The sequence below is a fragment of the Sceloporus occidentalis genome, unplaced genomic scaffold, assembly GCF_023333645.1.
Source record: "Sceloporus occidentalis isolate IW3139 unplaced genomic scaffold, rSceOcc1.0.p SCAF_320, whole genome shotgun sequence".
NCBI lineage: Eukaryota > Metazoa > Chordata > Lepidosauria > Squamata > Phrynosomatidae > Sceloporus > Sceloporus occidentalis.
This window is the reverse complement of record NW_028317300.1, coordinates 494372-509690: the sequence shown is the minus strand read 5'-3', so window position 1 is coordinate 509690 and position 15319 is coordinate 494372. Positions and strand designations below refer to the sequence as shown.

General features: G+C 41.3%; 1 protein-coding gene across 1 annotated transcript in view; it reads left to right on the top strand.

Moving 5' to 3' along the window:
- The window catches only part of LOC149274815 (chitinase domain-containing protein 1), a 122844-nt gene extending 114079 nt beyond the window's left edge, over positions 1-8765 (top strand). Inside the window, exons 10-12 of the mRNA XM_089505248.1 lie at positions 7381-7461; positions 8068-8110; positions 8667-8765. Coding sequence (XP_089361374.1) covers positions 7381-7461; positions 8068-8110; positions 8667-8765 — 223 coding nt within the window. The remainder of the gene's footprint in view (positions 1-7380; positions 7462-8067; positions 8111-8666) is intronic.
- Positions 8766-15319: the final 6554 nt, after the last annotated feature.

Genomic DNA, 15319 nt, shown 5'->3' with positions numbered 1-15319 from the left:
TTTTTCAAATTGAATCAGCCTCAGCCACGGCCCAGAGCTCTCAGCACTGCATGTAGAACAGGCCTGCATCCTAATAGGCAACTGTAGGGATGAAATTCTATTCTGACCACTAAGGGTGTCCAAGTGGGACCACTTTTGCCTTTCATTTTCATTCAAGGAGAAAATATATATATAGGTTATGTTATCTCATCTATAAATTTACTGTATAGTTGGTAGCCCTTTGAAAACACAAATCTCAGATCTAGAGCCACGGCTGCAGCGCTCCTATAAGTTATTTAACTTCAGGGCCTACGGAAGATTTTTTAAATAGTTAGGATTCCAATACCACCTGGAGCATGAAGGCAGAAACAAGTGTTTGTGTCGTTTAAGTTAATGAAGGAAGAGGGGCCTGTCGTCTTGGGAAGCTTACTGGGGTTGATTGGTATCACAGTAACTACATGGGAGAGCGGGTGCTAACTGCCCCAGAGAGAGGTAAGCTGACCGTGTGTGTCAGAGTGATGTATGTTTCGTGTGGCTGGATGGATGGTTAAGTGCGTTTATACAGATTGGAGAGGCAGCATACTGTTGTCACATAGATGGCTACTTGGCTGTTGTAATTTATTTCATTTTTCCGTTAAGGCAGATGCAAATGGGTGTTTTTTACATTTATAAACTGAGTATGTTTGTGATGGTCTGGTCAAGGACAAGGAACTGTCTGGGATTTTGGTGGAATTATATTGTGATTTTGGCTGAGAGTTTTGAGGTTTGGACTGTGCTGTCTGGTCAAGCATACTGTGTGCATTCGTTTGAGTGTTTATGCATGGCAGAGAGTGGTCAGTATGGCTGTGAGTGGAATCATCAACTGGTCCTTCATTTTTAAATTGAATTTAAATTTGCATAAGAAATGTCCTGTTACGTTCTTAAACCCTTCTCATAAATAATTCTTAAAGTACAATTATGTCTCGTACTTAATGGCCATGTGACACAAAAGCAGGAATTGGTTGTTTCAATAAAAAGCAAAAGCCAGATTTATGTCTGTCTCATAATAATGCAAGTGGCACAGCACCTTTAAATCCTCGTTTACCTTTTGGACATCACTGACGTTGTAAGGAATATACTGGCATTGTTTTTGACCCGGGGCCATTGCTAAATCAGTAGGATATTTAGGTTGGTAGCCAAGACCTGGAGTGTTTCTCTAGCTGCTTTTCTGTTGGATGTTAGGTGCTCTTTTAGTAGTGCGCCATATTTAATTAAGGATTAGATCCCATGCTGAGTTCTTAAAGCCTGTGAACCAATAATGCATCTGGCAACCAGCAAGTTTCGTTGGTAACAGACAGGTACAGCTGGAATATTTTGTTAATGACCTGGCACAAAACTCAAAATAGTAGCTACTAAATACTTAGAAGAGGCTGAAATGTGTCTCTGAAGCTGTTGCTCTTTCTGTAATGGGCTTTAATGTCTTATTTTGCTCATCTCTTTTTGTATTGATTGGAAAAGAAACCTTGTATAAGCCCTTCTTACGTTTTTTCTCCAGATGATCAGCAGCAAAACGCAATATATGTTTTTATGATATCTTCACTATGTTTAAATCTAGTAGCAAATTGTATAGATCAATAAGTACTGTACTTTGCTGGTACTTAACGGTTCTTCCAGTGACTGGGTTGCTTCATTTGCAAAAGTTGCTTATCACAACCTAGTCATTAAGACTTAGCATTTATTCCTCTATGGATATATGTTATAAAGATATAAGTAAATTAGAATGGGTTTGTGAATTTGCAGGCAGCTTGGGTACAGAGATCTTTAAAGGGAAAGTCCTACCATTTTTTCACCTGTGTGTGGCACATTTACTGAACTATTTGTCATGGAAACATAGAATTTAACGTTAGATAAGGACCCTTCTGCCCATCTAGTCTGGGACCGTTTAAATACTTAAAGGGATTAAGTTATCACTGAAATTTCACGATTAGTTTGTTGGTAAAGTGTCCACACGCTCCAGTAGCACCTTACTTTTAGATTACAGATCAGTGGCGTATCACCATACTATCATTCACTACATGGCTCCTAGACGTGCACTTCCCTCGAGTGTCCGGCTCTGCTTAAGACAGCAATAAATCAGCCCTTAAAGGTTTATTAGCTACTATAATAACCTGGGCTCCATAAGCCATGGACGGTATTAGTAATTACAGTAAAATACATTTCTGATGGCGTCAAAACTAATTAGCCAGGTTCATGAGGTGCAGAGGTGGAATTATCTTGTCTGCTGCGGTTTTAATGCATGCCATCACACCACCCTGCCTCATACAATAATTAGTAGATGACTTTATTGGATAGTGCTTTCTAGGCTAGATGGCCACTTGGGAAAATAATGATAGAGCCACTGGGTCACAGGAGGATTTAGAGGACAAAAAATAGATCTGAGGATGGCTGAATGTGTTCAGGGACTAGAATCATGCAAAACAGGACACATAAGGAGTTAAAGATAATTTTAAATATATAATAACCACTCAACATAGCTAGTACCGTATTTGCTCGATTATAAGACGAGGTTTTTTTCAGAGCAAATGCTCTGAAAAATACCCCTCGTCTTCTAATCGGGGTCGTCTTCTAATCAGACCTCAAATAGAGGTCTGATTAGGAGACTAAGATCCAGATCCCCCGCACCGCTGCAGGGGACCTGGATCCTCCTGCCTCCCCCCCCCCCCCACACTTACCGGTGCTTCCTGCTGTATTGCCGGGGCAGCGGGTTGACGTCTACGCGATTCGCATAGACAACGTCCGCTGCAGCCGGAAGGAGGTGTGGCTAGCAGCGGGGGTTGTCTGCGTCTGTCGCGTAGACCTTCCCCGACTGTCAGAGATCAGAGTTCCCCGCACCGGTGCGGGGAACTCTGATCTCTGACAGCCGGGGAAAGTATACGCGACGGACGCATACAAACCCCCGCTGCCAACTCCACCTCCTTCCGGCTGCAGCGGAAGGCGACGTCAACCCGCTGCCCCGGCTGGAAGCACCGGTAAGAAAGGGCTGAGAGGGCTGAGAAGGGAGAGAGGGGTGAGAGGGTGGGGGGAGTGTGTGTGTGTGTGTGTTAGTTAAATGGGGGTATAGGGTGTGTGTGTGTTAAATGGGGGTATAGGGCATTTCTGGAGTGGCGTTAAGGGGGCATTTAATAGAGCACTCTGCCTCCTGAAATGCCTTATACCTCCCTATATGCCACTCTGCCCCATAATATGCCTTTTAACCCCCTAAATGCCATAGTGGCATATAGGGGTATAAGGCATTTCTGGAGGCAGAGTGCTCTATACAATGCCTTTTAACTCCCTTAATGCCACTCTGCCTCCTGAAATGTCTTATACCTCCCTATATGCCACTCGGCCCCATAATATGCATTTTAACCCCCTAAATGCCAGAATGGGATACAGGGGTATAAGGCATTTCTGGAGGCAGAGTGGCACATAGGGGGTCAAAAGGCATATCATGGGGCACAGTGGCATATAGAGGGTTAAAAGGCATATCATGGGCCACAGTGCCATATTGGAGTGGCAAGCCTGGGGGCAGATGTGCGTAACTGGGGGCAGGTTGGAAAATACAAGAAATAAAAACAAAAAAAATATTTTTCTTAATCATAGCTTTTATTAAAAAAAATAGTTTACATGAATTAACATTTACTGGTAAAACTTTTTTCCTTTGGGGTCGTCTTATATTCAGGCTTTTTCTTTTTTTCCTAAGTTAATATTCAGATTTTGGGGGGTCGTCTTATATTCAGGGTCGTCTTCTAATCGAGCAAATACGGTATTTATATAGCGCCTTACTCCCAGTGGGCTTTTAGCGCATGCTCACGGAATTAACCCAATCGCGAGCGCAATAGTAGATCTGATGATTACCCAATCAATGGTACCCATTTATCAACCCATTCACAATGGCACAGTGTTTCATGAGATGGCAGCGGGCACCTTCACATTCAGCCATTTTTAAAGGGCACATACATAACTCACATATTGCTGTTCAGCACACAAAAAATGGTGCTCTGCGGTCTGTCTGAACGGAAAGCATGCATTCCTGCAATGTTTCAGGTGACCAAATCGGTGTTGAAGGGTGCGGGAGTGGCGAGCCAGCCACAGAAGTGGATGGGTGAAAAATGTGGCCACCCACCCACTTTACCCGAATGAACACCTTGTAACGCTGTGATTGTGAGGAGTGTCACACACCTCTACTGATTTTGCACCTCCCTGGGCTGGTCGGGGAAGATAGGAAAATCAGATTGGTGGGGCAGCTACTCGGGACAGAGCCTATAAATCATTATGAGTACGAGGTGCCTCTGAGGAAGTTGGTATATCCAACGAAACACACAGGGCTATAACAATACAGATTAATTTTATTATACGTTACATGTGATAAAGACTGCTTACGTCCCCCCTGAAGATTGGGAAGAGAAATAAAGGTGGGGGGACTGACAATGTCTTCTAATTTAAGCGGCAGTATACCGGTAACCTGCATGATCTTATGCTTTGTTGCACTTGAACTGGTTCTCAGTGCATTTTTTTGTGGGAGAATTTGGAATAAATACATTTGTTTCTTTTATGCTATACAATGCTGTGCTATATTTTTCTCTTTTTGTTCCTCCCCATGTTTACGTCCTGACCCTTGAGGATGTCTTCTTCTCTGTTTTCTCATATATATTTTTTTGGGGGGGGGTCAGAGTCCTCGCAGTGTGTCACCAAAAAGGAGAGTATTGTTCGGTGTTTGTCTGGTTTATATTTACTTTCCTATGATCTCAAAATATTTTATCAGTGTTCTACATCCCTGAAATGTGTTTTTCTTCCAAGAGGATACTATAATCTGTAGTCACTGAAAAGCCCCCTCCTAGTTAAACCTTTATCTACCTTCTCTAAAACAAGTGCCCTTCAAAGGCCATTTAAAATGTTGAGAGGTATGTATTCTAAATAGTCTTGTAGGTAGTGTCACACATGCCGCGATAATTAAATTGGCTTAAATCTCCTTAGGAAAAAAAAAAGAAGAAATTCAGACCCCTAACAAAAGTGCAGTTTACTTCGGCCATGTTAAAAACTCTATAGAAGACAATTTAAATGACAATTTAACAAAAATAGTCAATCTCATGCTGTGTTAAATTCACAGGTATGGTCCAGTGCATTAGTACAAAGAGAGCTGTTCTTGGAAGTATCCTTGAAATCAGAAGCTAATTACTCTTCTGGATATATCCATTCCAGAACTTGGTGAGCCATTGAAAGAGAATTACAGGATTACCTATGGAAGGTAGTGACACAGTGCTCCAGGGATTGATAGGCAGACTGTGACATTGAAAGAAGGGTATGCCCAATTTATTGTGTCTCCCGTAGTGAAACACGACAGAGAGTTCTGTTCCGATGATCTGTCCCTTTCAGTCTCACAGTCCAAATAACAAACCTACAGCAGGTGCTTCCCAAATTGACATTTTCATGCTGGACCCATAATTATCTCCTCCTCTATCCAGGCAGCGGCAGGAGATTGCTGGCTGGGTTTCCCAACTTCTCGGCTGATCGTGAATCTAATGTTTAGTGTTTGTCTGGGCGTCGTTACAACATATTAAAACTCATTACTTCCACTACCCCTTTGTTATGTATTTTTTCACCGCAGAACAATCTGGTATTCATGGTGTGTCCTAATTTATGGTTCCATTTTCAGTGCCCTCCTCTCTCATCATTGTGATCCATATTGTGTATATTGCTTGCCGTGTTATTTAACCCATTTAACCTGTGAACTTAATGCATTCCTTCAGTTGGTAAAATGACCGGATTTTGTGAGTTGGAGTTCATTGCGCAATGCATTTTACTGCATGCAAATTGGTGTATGTATTATTTGGTTATTGAAGTATTTCCGTTAAAATGTGCAACAAATAGTGGAAGTGTCATGGGAGTGCTGGTGGCCAGCAGTGGAAGAGAAGTCTCAGGGACAGCATCTGGTGTCTGACAGTAAAGTTTCAAGGGGCTGCCTGTGCTGAGCTCCATAGGAGAACATGGAGAAAATAGGTGCTTCTCATGTTGTCGCCCTCCTCCCTGGAATGGGGAGGAAATTCTTCTGTGAGCCACTTTATTCGTGGAGGTCCCTCAGTTTATTGGGTAATCTGTTACAAAATTTAATTTAACTTGTTATTTATTGTTTAATCGCATTCTAATGTGTATGAAAAACCTGAATGTGTCCCTAATAAAGGTGTGCTTGTGTTCCTGTGAATCTGCCTGGGTGTTTTACTACAGTTCCCATTCACAAGATCTTGAGCATGTACAATACGTGTACATAGGAACGCTCCATGCTTCCAGGGGAGTAGTTAAATGAGGTTAAAGTAGTAAAATGCATTGAAGTCCATGTAAAATGCACTCCTGTATACAACATACACATCAGACCGGAGTAGCATGCTTCTCTCATGCTTTCAGGTGTCGCCTCTGCCTTCGATTTTCGGGTTGTGTTGTAGTGTTTCTAGTTTGCAGAAGCTATATATCCATCAGGGCCTTCATAAATTGGTCTCTGCTTTATACCCATAGTTTTAGATACAGAGCTATGATTTTGTCCCGTCTGCCAGTGTCTCACTGACCAACTGAGCGCCAGATGCCACAACATGCTTTGCGGATTGCACTTGAATAGGTAATCCCCTGTCCCTATAAATGTATCACTGTTCCATGTGCATATGGCTGGTCTACAGACAAGACACTGTCATTGATGTCGATGGTGCACCTTAATGTTGGTCACTTGGTGAGAACCCCATGGCCATTTCTGTTAGTCGATGAGAACAGTCTAATGTCCCTGACACCCATGTTAAGAAGAATACATATTAAAGTAAAATAGAAACAAAGCCCTTATCTGACACAGAAGAGGCTGTCCTGCAACAGCAGCGGCCCTCCTCCTCTCTGGTCCGACTGCTCGTGTTTGCTGGAAAAGTCAATTGGTGGCATGAAACTGCAGCCTAGTTTACCACTGCCATTGGTACATTGGCTCAAAAAACACCATAGTTTTAAGAACCCATTTCCACTTGATGTGTGTATTTTCTTGGAATTTTGCCTGCACATTTTATGGAGAATTATACATGCTCTACACTTATTAGATGTTAAACTCGCTTGCGCTGACAGATTGCCTTGAAATGAACGCTAATGAAGCCAAGCTGTAGGTCTAATACAGCAAATTAATCAACAAATTATTAATACATCATACTAATGCAAACAACAGTGGTTACCTACTATGCAGTGAATACCATAATAAATGTATCAATGCTTCTACTCTGTTTCAAGTAGCACAGCATATTAACCCTCTGTTTGCCACGGGACAACAGTTCGTAGGACTTCCAAGTGGTACTCAGAATGGTTGAAGAATAGCCAGTGCTTCCCATTTTCTCAATCCTAAACGTCCGTTCTCCATTGCAGGTATATCGAGATCCTGAAGGAATATAAGCCAAAGCTGTTGTGGGACCAGCATATAGCAGAGCATTACCTGGAATACAAAAAGTAAGCGGCTTCCTATGTATCTTCAGAGCGGCAGAGATTATTCTGTGTTTCATCAGTGCTGTGCATGGTACACAAAACGTTGTCTTAATGTGCCAATCAAATTATTAGTATTTCTTTTTATATAGAAAGCTGCCCCATGAGATGAGGGAGTATAGGGATTGAAGTAACGTTTGCATGCAATACCATGGTTTTGCGATTGTGTGAGCAAATGTGATGTCATGGCTGAGAAATACATGTAGATAACTTGAAAACTGAATATTAAGTAGTAATAACACAAGTGACTGAAAGGTGGTTAACTGGCTGCTAGATTCACTTTCTTTTTTATCTCAGACCTGACACTTCCTTTTAATGCTCCAACATTCCCAGTAGCACTGAACGCATATAATTTCACATTTTACTATATAAATATAAATGGCTACAGTTGTGAGAGGTTAATATCTTAGTATAAAACAGATCTATTACCCAATAATGCAAAATCCCAAAGGACACGGCACAGACCATAACATACTCCATTGCACTGAAGGAGGTCGTCTTTAGAATCGTTTCCTTGATGAACAATCTGTTTGATGTGTAATGTCCTTTCATAAAGCTTTCTTTATTGTACAGGAATAAAGGAGGGAAGCATGCTGTCTTCTACCCAACATTAAAGGTAAGTAAGACTTGAGCAGAAGATGCCTGCTTTCTTTATTGTTGTGTCGGTGGAGGTTTTTTGGGCACAATGAAATTTACAAAACGTAGAGAGGAAGAACAGGAATAAGAAAACATGTGAGACAGTAGGATCTGGAGCATATTGTAGATTACAGACAATTAAAAGGAAGCTTGTTCTGCTTCCATAGGGGAACATGGACAGTGTCTTGTCCTCAGTAGAGACTTTATGCTGAAACATGGTTTCCTTGAGTTATACTGAATGAATATTTATAGATAATTGCTTAGTTGCTGTGAAGACCAACAGGTAGGCCCATTCTTGGCAACTTGTGTCCAGTAGGTACTAAAATGCAAAAGATTCCTTGCAGCTTTCAGGGTCCCACAAGTTTTAGGTTTTAGGTTTGAGCAGTGATATAGTTGAAATGTATTAGCTGTTACCTAACAAGAAAATTATAGGAAATAAGGAGACATATGAGCATTACTAAAAAAAATAGAGGGGATCCCAAAAACATGTTTTAAATTTTAACCTAGCATGCCATATAATGTTATTTACCTATCAGTCCATACAGGTTCGTTTGGACCTTGCAGACGAACTAGGCACAGGAATATCCATCTGGGAGCTGGGTCAAGGCTTGGACTATTTCTATGACCTTCTATGATTGTAAGCAAGTTGATTTACAGGCCGGGGCTTTTCTCATTGGAAATAGGAGATTTGTGTTTTTTTGTGAAGATAGACATTTTAGTCTTTGGGAGATGGATGAAACTCTAATGAAGGTTTTGGCATAAATTGTGAAAATGGTCTAGAAGTTGAGTTAAACAATCAGATACACATATGGCTTACAAATGAAGATGTTGGTCTATTTAATACATTTAATTTGCCTTTTGATTTTTTGTGTGTTTTATTAGGTTGTATAAGACAGTAATCAGTTATCTCATATTTTATGTTAAGAAACAATCCTCCAGCACCTAACAACTGTCTGCCAAATTTAACCTGGGTAACAGGCATGTTGGTTTTCACCTTTCCATAGAGACCTCTTCAGATACCGAATAGCCTTACCAGCCTTTACCGTTCTGAATGATTTAATACACACTGCGCCTTATGTCTTCTTACCATGAACTATGTGCAGCCTATTTTGTGAAGGAACAAATATCCATTAAAAGGTTTAGTTAGAATATAATTTGGAATTATTTGTTGTGTAGTAACAATAGATAAAGGACCTTTTACTCTTAAAACATTTTTGTAATTTATTTGGTATATTAATATTTGGTAACATCAAAATGTTAAGAAAGCATTAATGGCTGTGTGATTTTTTTAGTCAATATTTGGAAGTTTCAATTGGTATGGACATTGATTTAAAAAATAAAATAAAAAAAAAACAACAGACCAATAAAGCCATATTTTGAAACTTTAGAGTACTTAAAAAAATAGTGAGTTTGTTGGTTTAGAACTGTATTTTAAGCCTACTGCACACATAGTTCCATTTTAGGAACCGTGTGTGAAGTCACTGTTTCTGAGCAATATTCCTTAACGTTTCTCTTTTGGACCTTGTTGCATTTCTTTTTACAAAGTTGGGATGCTCCAAGATACTAGTTACAACATCTAAAGGTTACTTGCTTGGACAGAAACATTTGTTACACGCTCTGGTATATTAACCAAATAAATCTTAGCGGATCTGTCATTTTGTTCTTACTCCTAAAGCATTAATTACTCAAAACAGTTCTCTGTAATGACCGAAGCAAAATTTGAAATGATTATTAGGCATGGTTTGGGTATTTAACAATACTATGAAGGATGCTATATTTAGTTATAAAAAAGCTGTATTCAATGACAGTTTGGAACAGCACATATAAACATTTGCTTCAATTACTCCTTTTTGTGCTTCTGGATTATTATATGGATATAAAACACTGAATTCTGCATCAGCCTTCACATCTTGCGTATGGTGACATTTGTTGATTAACCTTACCTGCAATGAAAAACACTTCCGCAAGTAATGGGAACAGGGATTGGGCATGGATGTCCCCACAATATCCTAACCGGTTTATGCAGGGCCGGCCGAAGACTTAACGCCGCCTGGGGCGAAGTTTAAAATGCCGCCCCCCGCCGACGCCGGGGGGGCGGCATTATCTAACCCCCCCCCCACCGGTACTTACCCTTAAACAGTCCTGCGGCGAGTCTCTCTGTGCTGCCACGGTGCCAGCTTGTAATGCTGAGCGCCGGAAATTCACGTCACTTCTGGCGCTCTGCATTACAAGCCGGCACAGAGACCGAACAGGGAAACTCGCCGCAGAGGAGAGAGAGAGGGGCGCCGAGCAGGTAAGCTAAAACCACTCGGTGCCCCTCTCTCTCTCCTCCGCTTCAAAAAAAACAAAAAAAAAAACGCAGGACAATACACAGAACATCAAGCCTCTGCTATACCCCCGCTACATTAACAGTATTTTCCTTGTTTATGGAGAAGTATCTCCAGGGCCGGATTAAGCACATCATGGGCCTGGTGCTGAGGTTTTGGGTGGGCCTTTTTATGGAAATAAATAAATTAGACACCCCGGCATCCATTTAGTGCCATTAAAATATGCAAATTGAAATAAAGTAAATAACCGAAAACCTTTTCTTTTCCTCTCACTGATTTCTGGGCCCGGAAAGTTTTGTCCTATGAATTGACTACAAGGAGGGCGTTTTATCTCAGGATAAATAAAAATTAAACAGTTCAATTTATTCCTACAGTAAGTAAAGTGCCAGGAAACAGATGACCAAATACACACCAGGACAGGCTCTGCCACACCTACACCCAAACACACCAGGACATGCTCTGCCACACTGACACCCAGACACACACACCAGGAAAGGCTCTGCCACACCAACACCCAGACACACACACCAGAACAAGCTCTGCCACCCAGACACGCACACCAGGACAAGCTCTGCCACACCGACACCCAGACACACACCAGGACAGGCTCTGCCACACTGACACCCAGACACACGCCAGGAAAGGCTCTGCCACACCAACACCCAGACACACACAGCAGGACAGGCTTTGCCACACCGACACCCAAACACAGACACCAGGACAGGCTCTGCCGCACTGACACCCAGACACACACACCAGGAAAGGCTCTGCCACACCAACATCCAGGCACACACACCAGGACAGGCTCTGCCGCACTGACACCCAGACGCACCAGGACAGGCTCTGCCACACCGACACCCAGACACACACACCAGGACAGGCTCTGCCGCACCAACACCCAAACACACACAGCAGGACAGGCTTTGCAACACCAAAAACCAGACACACACACCAGGACAGGTTCTGCCACACTGACATACACACTAGGACAGGTTTTGCCACACCGACACCCATACACACACACACACCAAGACAGGCTCTGTTGCACTGACACCCAAACACACACACCAGGACAGGCTCTGCCACAGACAGGCTAAGCTGAAAATATTTTCAACACAGCCAGCACTATGTGTATTTATGCCCCCAGCTTGCCCCTCCATTTAGTATTGATTTATGAGATGAGATGGCGCCAGCTGTCACCATTTTGTATTGATGCCACCAGCCCCTACATATATTTGTGCCCTCCAGTTAGCCCCACAATGTGTATTTATACCCCCAGCCACCACCCCCTAGTATTGACTTATGTGATGCCCCAGCAAGCCCCCTCTTGTGTATTGTTGCCCCCTACTACCTGGTATACTTATGCCACCCAGTCCCCCCCCCTTTACTATCATGTCATCAACATAATTTCTTTTTTGGTTACTTTACTTTTTTCCGGACTGGGTGGCATAAGTATACCAGGTAGTAGGGGGGCAACAGTACACAAGAGGGGGCTTGCTGGGGCATCACATAAGTCAATTTTTTTTGCTTTATACCTAGTATTTACAAACATACAATATTCCCTTAATCCCCTGGTGTTGTGTCACATGATAACACATCAAAAATCTAAGGATAAGGCATGATGTATATGATTACATTATTTCTGAGAAGGGTTTGGACATTCATCAGTAGTAGAAATTAGGATTCCAATGCTACAAAAGATTTAAATACAGCAGAAAATAGGAAACTCCACCATTCAGAGATATCATGTCACCCTGAAGTACCTTCACCCAAATATATCAAACTAATGATAACTGCTGGAAAATCATTGTACGTGAGATATTAACTTTGAATGAATATTCATGTCTGTTCTATATATGCTTAATACCAAGGACTCTAGGATTTGCTTTTTGTACACAGTTAATCCTAATAAGCATTCTGTATTTGCTGCTGTATAATATGCCTGAATGTGGCTTAGAAAATGGTTATTTTTCTTTGCAGACATCACATTAATAATGAAAGTGGCATTTGGATATTGTCTTTAGAATTAACTAAGTGGTAGGTGACTTAAGTGGTAATATTTTGAGCACTTAAACAGTGCATTGTCCCAGAGCCCACTTTTTACCTTTATGGTTTTGAAGGACTAGTCATGGTGATTGGAGGTCACTGTGCTTGATGGTTCAGAGCCCACTTCATCGGTTACCTGACTGGTTCACAGGCAAAAGTGAGATCAGAACCTGGCATTGTTGACCTTTAAGCACCCAGAGCAGTGTGGAGCTTCTGCATTAAAAGGCTATGTGTTTTACAGTACGTACAGTTTCATTTAAATATATATATTGCTACTTTTTCTTCTAATCTGTTTAATGCTTAGAGTTCTTTGTATTTCTGTCCTTGAGATCTGGAGACATTTTGCTAACCTTGGATTCTGGTTTCCAGCTACTTTTTTTCAATTACTCTTACAAGGTTCATATATTGTGAAGAATATACATTATACGATATAATCTTCCTTTTCCTGCACTTAGAGAAGCATGAAGTAAAAAGTGTGTTTTGTTCCATCCAAAATGTCACATGCAGATGGATTTCCAACTAATCTATCCAGCACAGAAGCAGATGAATTAATAGTTATCGCAAGATCCTTCGTCCTTCACTGTAAGTTATCATGATTTGTATAAGTATGAATGAAGCTGCTTTAGATCTGCTGTCAGAGACTGCACAGCAGGAGGTTACTAGCTCAAGGTTGTGAAGCCTTTGAGTGGTGATCTTAAGACCGAAGCTGGAATATAAGAGTATTTGAGGCTTCACAATCTATGTCACATCTACCTTTCTCATGCTTACGGACCAGGAACATGTCTAGGAGACCCAAACGGCTTCACAATAAGCAGCAATACACAGTAATTACACTTTCATATATTCACAGCACGTAGTTTAATTTGTACAGGCAGGCGCTGCTAGGATTGATAGTCCACTCTGATCGTAATTCTCCCACCCGTGTCCTTGATACTGTTGCTGAGCAATCATATTTTGCAGCTCTGGTTCCTTGGGCTTTTAACCCTTAGAATATATAGAAAGGTGTCTGGATCAGGTTAGGCCTTCTCAAGCATTTCCTCATCCATTATAACAGGTCATCATTTGACAATATCTCAGTCTGTGCGCAGGTGAAATAGTCCTATTTATGATTATAAAAGTCCTATGCTAATCTGTCTTAAAGTGAAACTGAATTTATCAACATAATGTTGCAGTAGGCCTCTTGTAAGCCTCCCTGACCAGTTTTCTTCTCGTTTTTTCATCAATTTTGGATGAACGTCCAGTTCTGGTAATCTCTCTGTTGTGTCGTATTGTCTCCACTTGATGATGACTGTCCTCACTGTGTTCCATGGTATATCTAATGCTTTGGAAATTGTTTTGTACCCTTCTCATGACTGATATCTTTCAACAATGAGATCCATCTGATGCTTTGGAAGCTCTCTGCGGACCATGGCTTTGTTCTGAGATGCAACTAAGCAAATGTCAGGTAAATCCTTCTAGAACAGCTGAACTTTATTTGTGATTAATCAGAGTCACTTTAAATGATGGCAGGTGTGTAATGACTTCTATTTAACATGAGTTTGAATGTGATTGGTTAATTCGGGAAAACAGACACAGCCCCAGTTATAAGAGGGTGTGCACACTTATGCAACCAGGTTATTGTGTCGTCCCCCCCCCCCCCCTCAAAGATTTCAGTTTGTTTTGCAATTGAATTGTTCACGTTATGGGTCACATTAAAGGTGGAAAAAGTTCTGACATGATTTATCTTTGTCTCATTCTTTAACATCACAAGAACCTGGTATTTTAACAGCAGTGTGTAGACTTTTTATACCCACTGTAGGTTTGTTACAGGGTATAGGGTTACAAAATGTCAGATTTAGGAAAAGATGCACACAACGTGTTGGGTGTTATGGGATATTTGACTCCCCTTTAGAGCCCACACAGTTTCCCATAGAGAGATAATGTAGGGTAAAAAGTGTATGCTGTTTGGCTACATTATTCCCAGCATGGTATCTCTATCCCCATGTAAAGGATTAGTCTGATTGTCCTACTATACTAGCTTTTATTGTACTGCAAGCCCACTCATTCTCAGCCACCATTTTGGTAACGAACACTCGCCTTGCTGTCTTTGTATTGTATATAGTACTTATTTTCTCATGTCAGAAAAAGTAATTAAATCTATTGCTCAACTCAACGAGGCCTCAGTGAGGATTTAGATCCCGACAGATGAGCATGGTCATTATCTACCATGCAGCCATTTGTCGCCCTTGTTATATTAGGTAACTAATCAATGGATTATGTGGCATCTTCAGTTCCTCCCACTGATGTTGTGGCACATAATTCAAATATCTGGCATATCTTAAGTGTATTACATTCCCTGCATTAACTTGTTTGTGTCTTGATACGGATGGCCATCTGAATAATGTGGCAGTATGTATCTACTAGCTAAATTACAAGATATCTGTTCCGATGGCAAACGTGCATGTATCTTGTGAGACAGATGTGGGAAGCCCAAGATTCCAACAAATAAACCCTTTAATGATAAAGATCCAGTTAGTGGCTCACCAACTGTGATGACTCTATGGTTTTAATACCTGTTCTTATTGAAATCCAAACTCACTAGGACTTTCAGGAGTCACCTGTGTTCAGGCAGGGATTGTAAACATTTGTGAGTTTAGCTCAAGCTTTATTTAAACAATGAAGAATATAAAAAACGTGTCTGCGTGACCATGGGAATACACCATTACCTTGTCAAATGGGATTAAGGCTAAGAAATTCCTGCCGTCGTTGTGAGGTTCTTCTGGGGATGGCTGAATGTGTTTCATTATCACTGCATGGTAATTATGGCAGCTAATGAA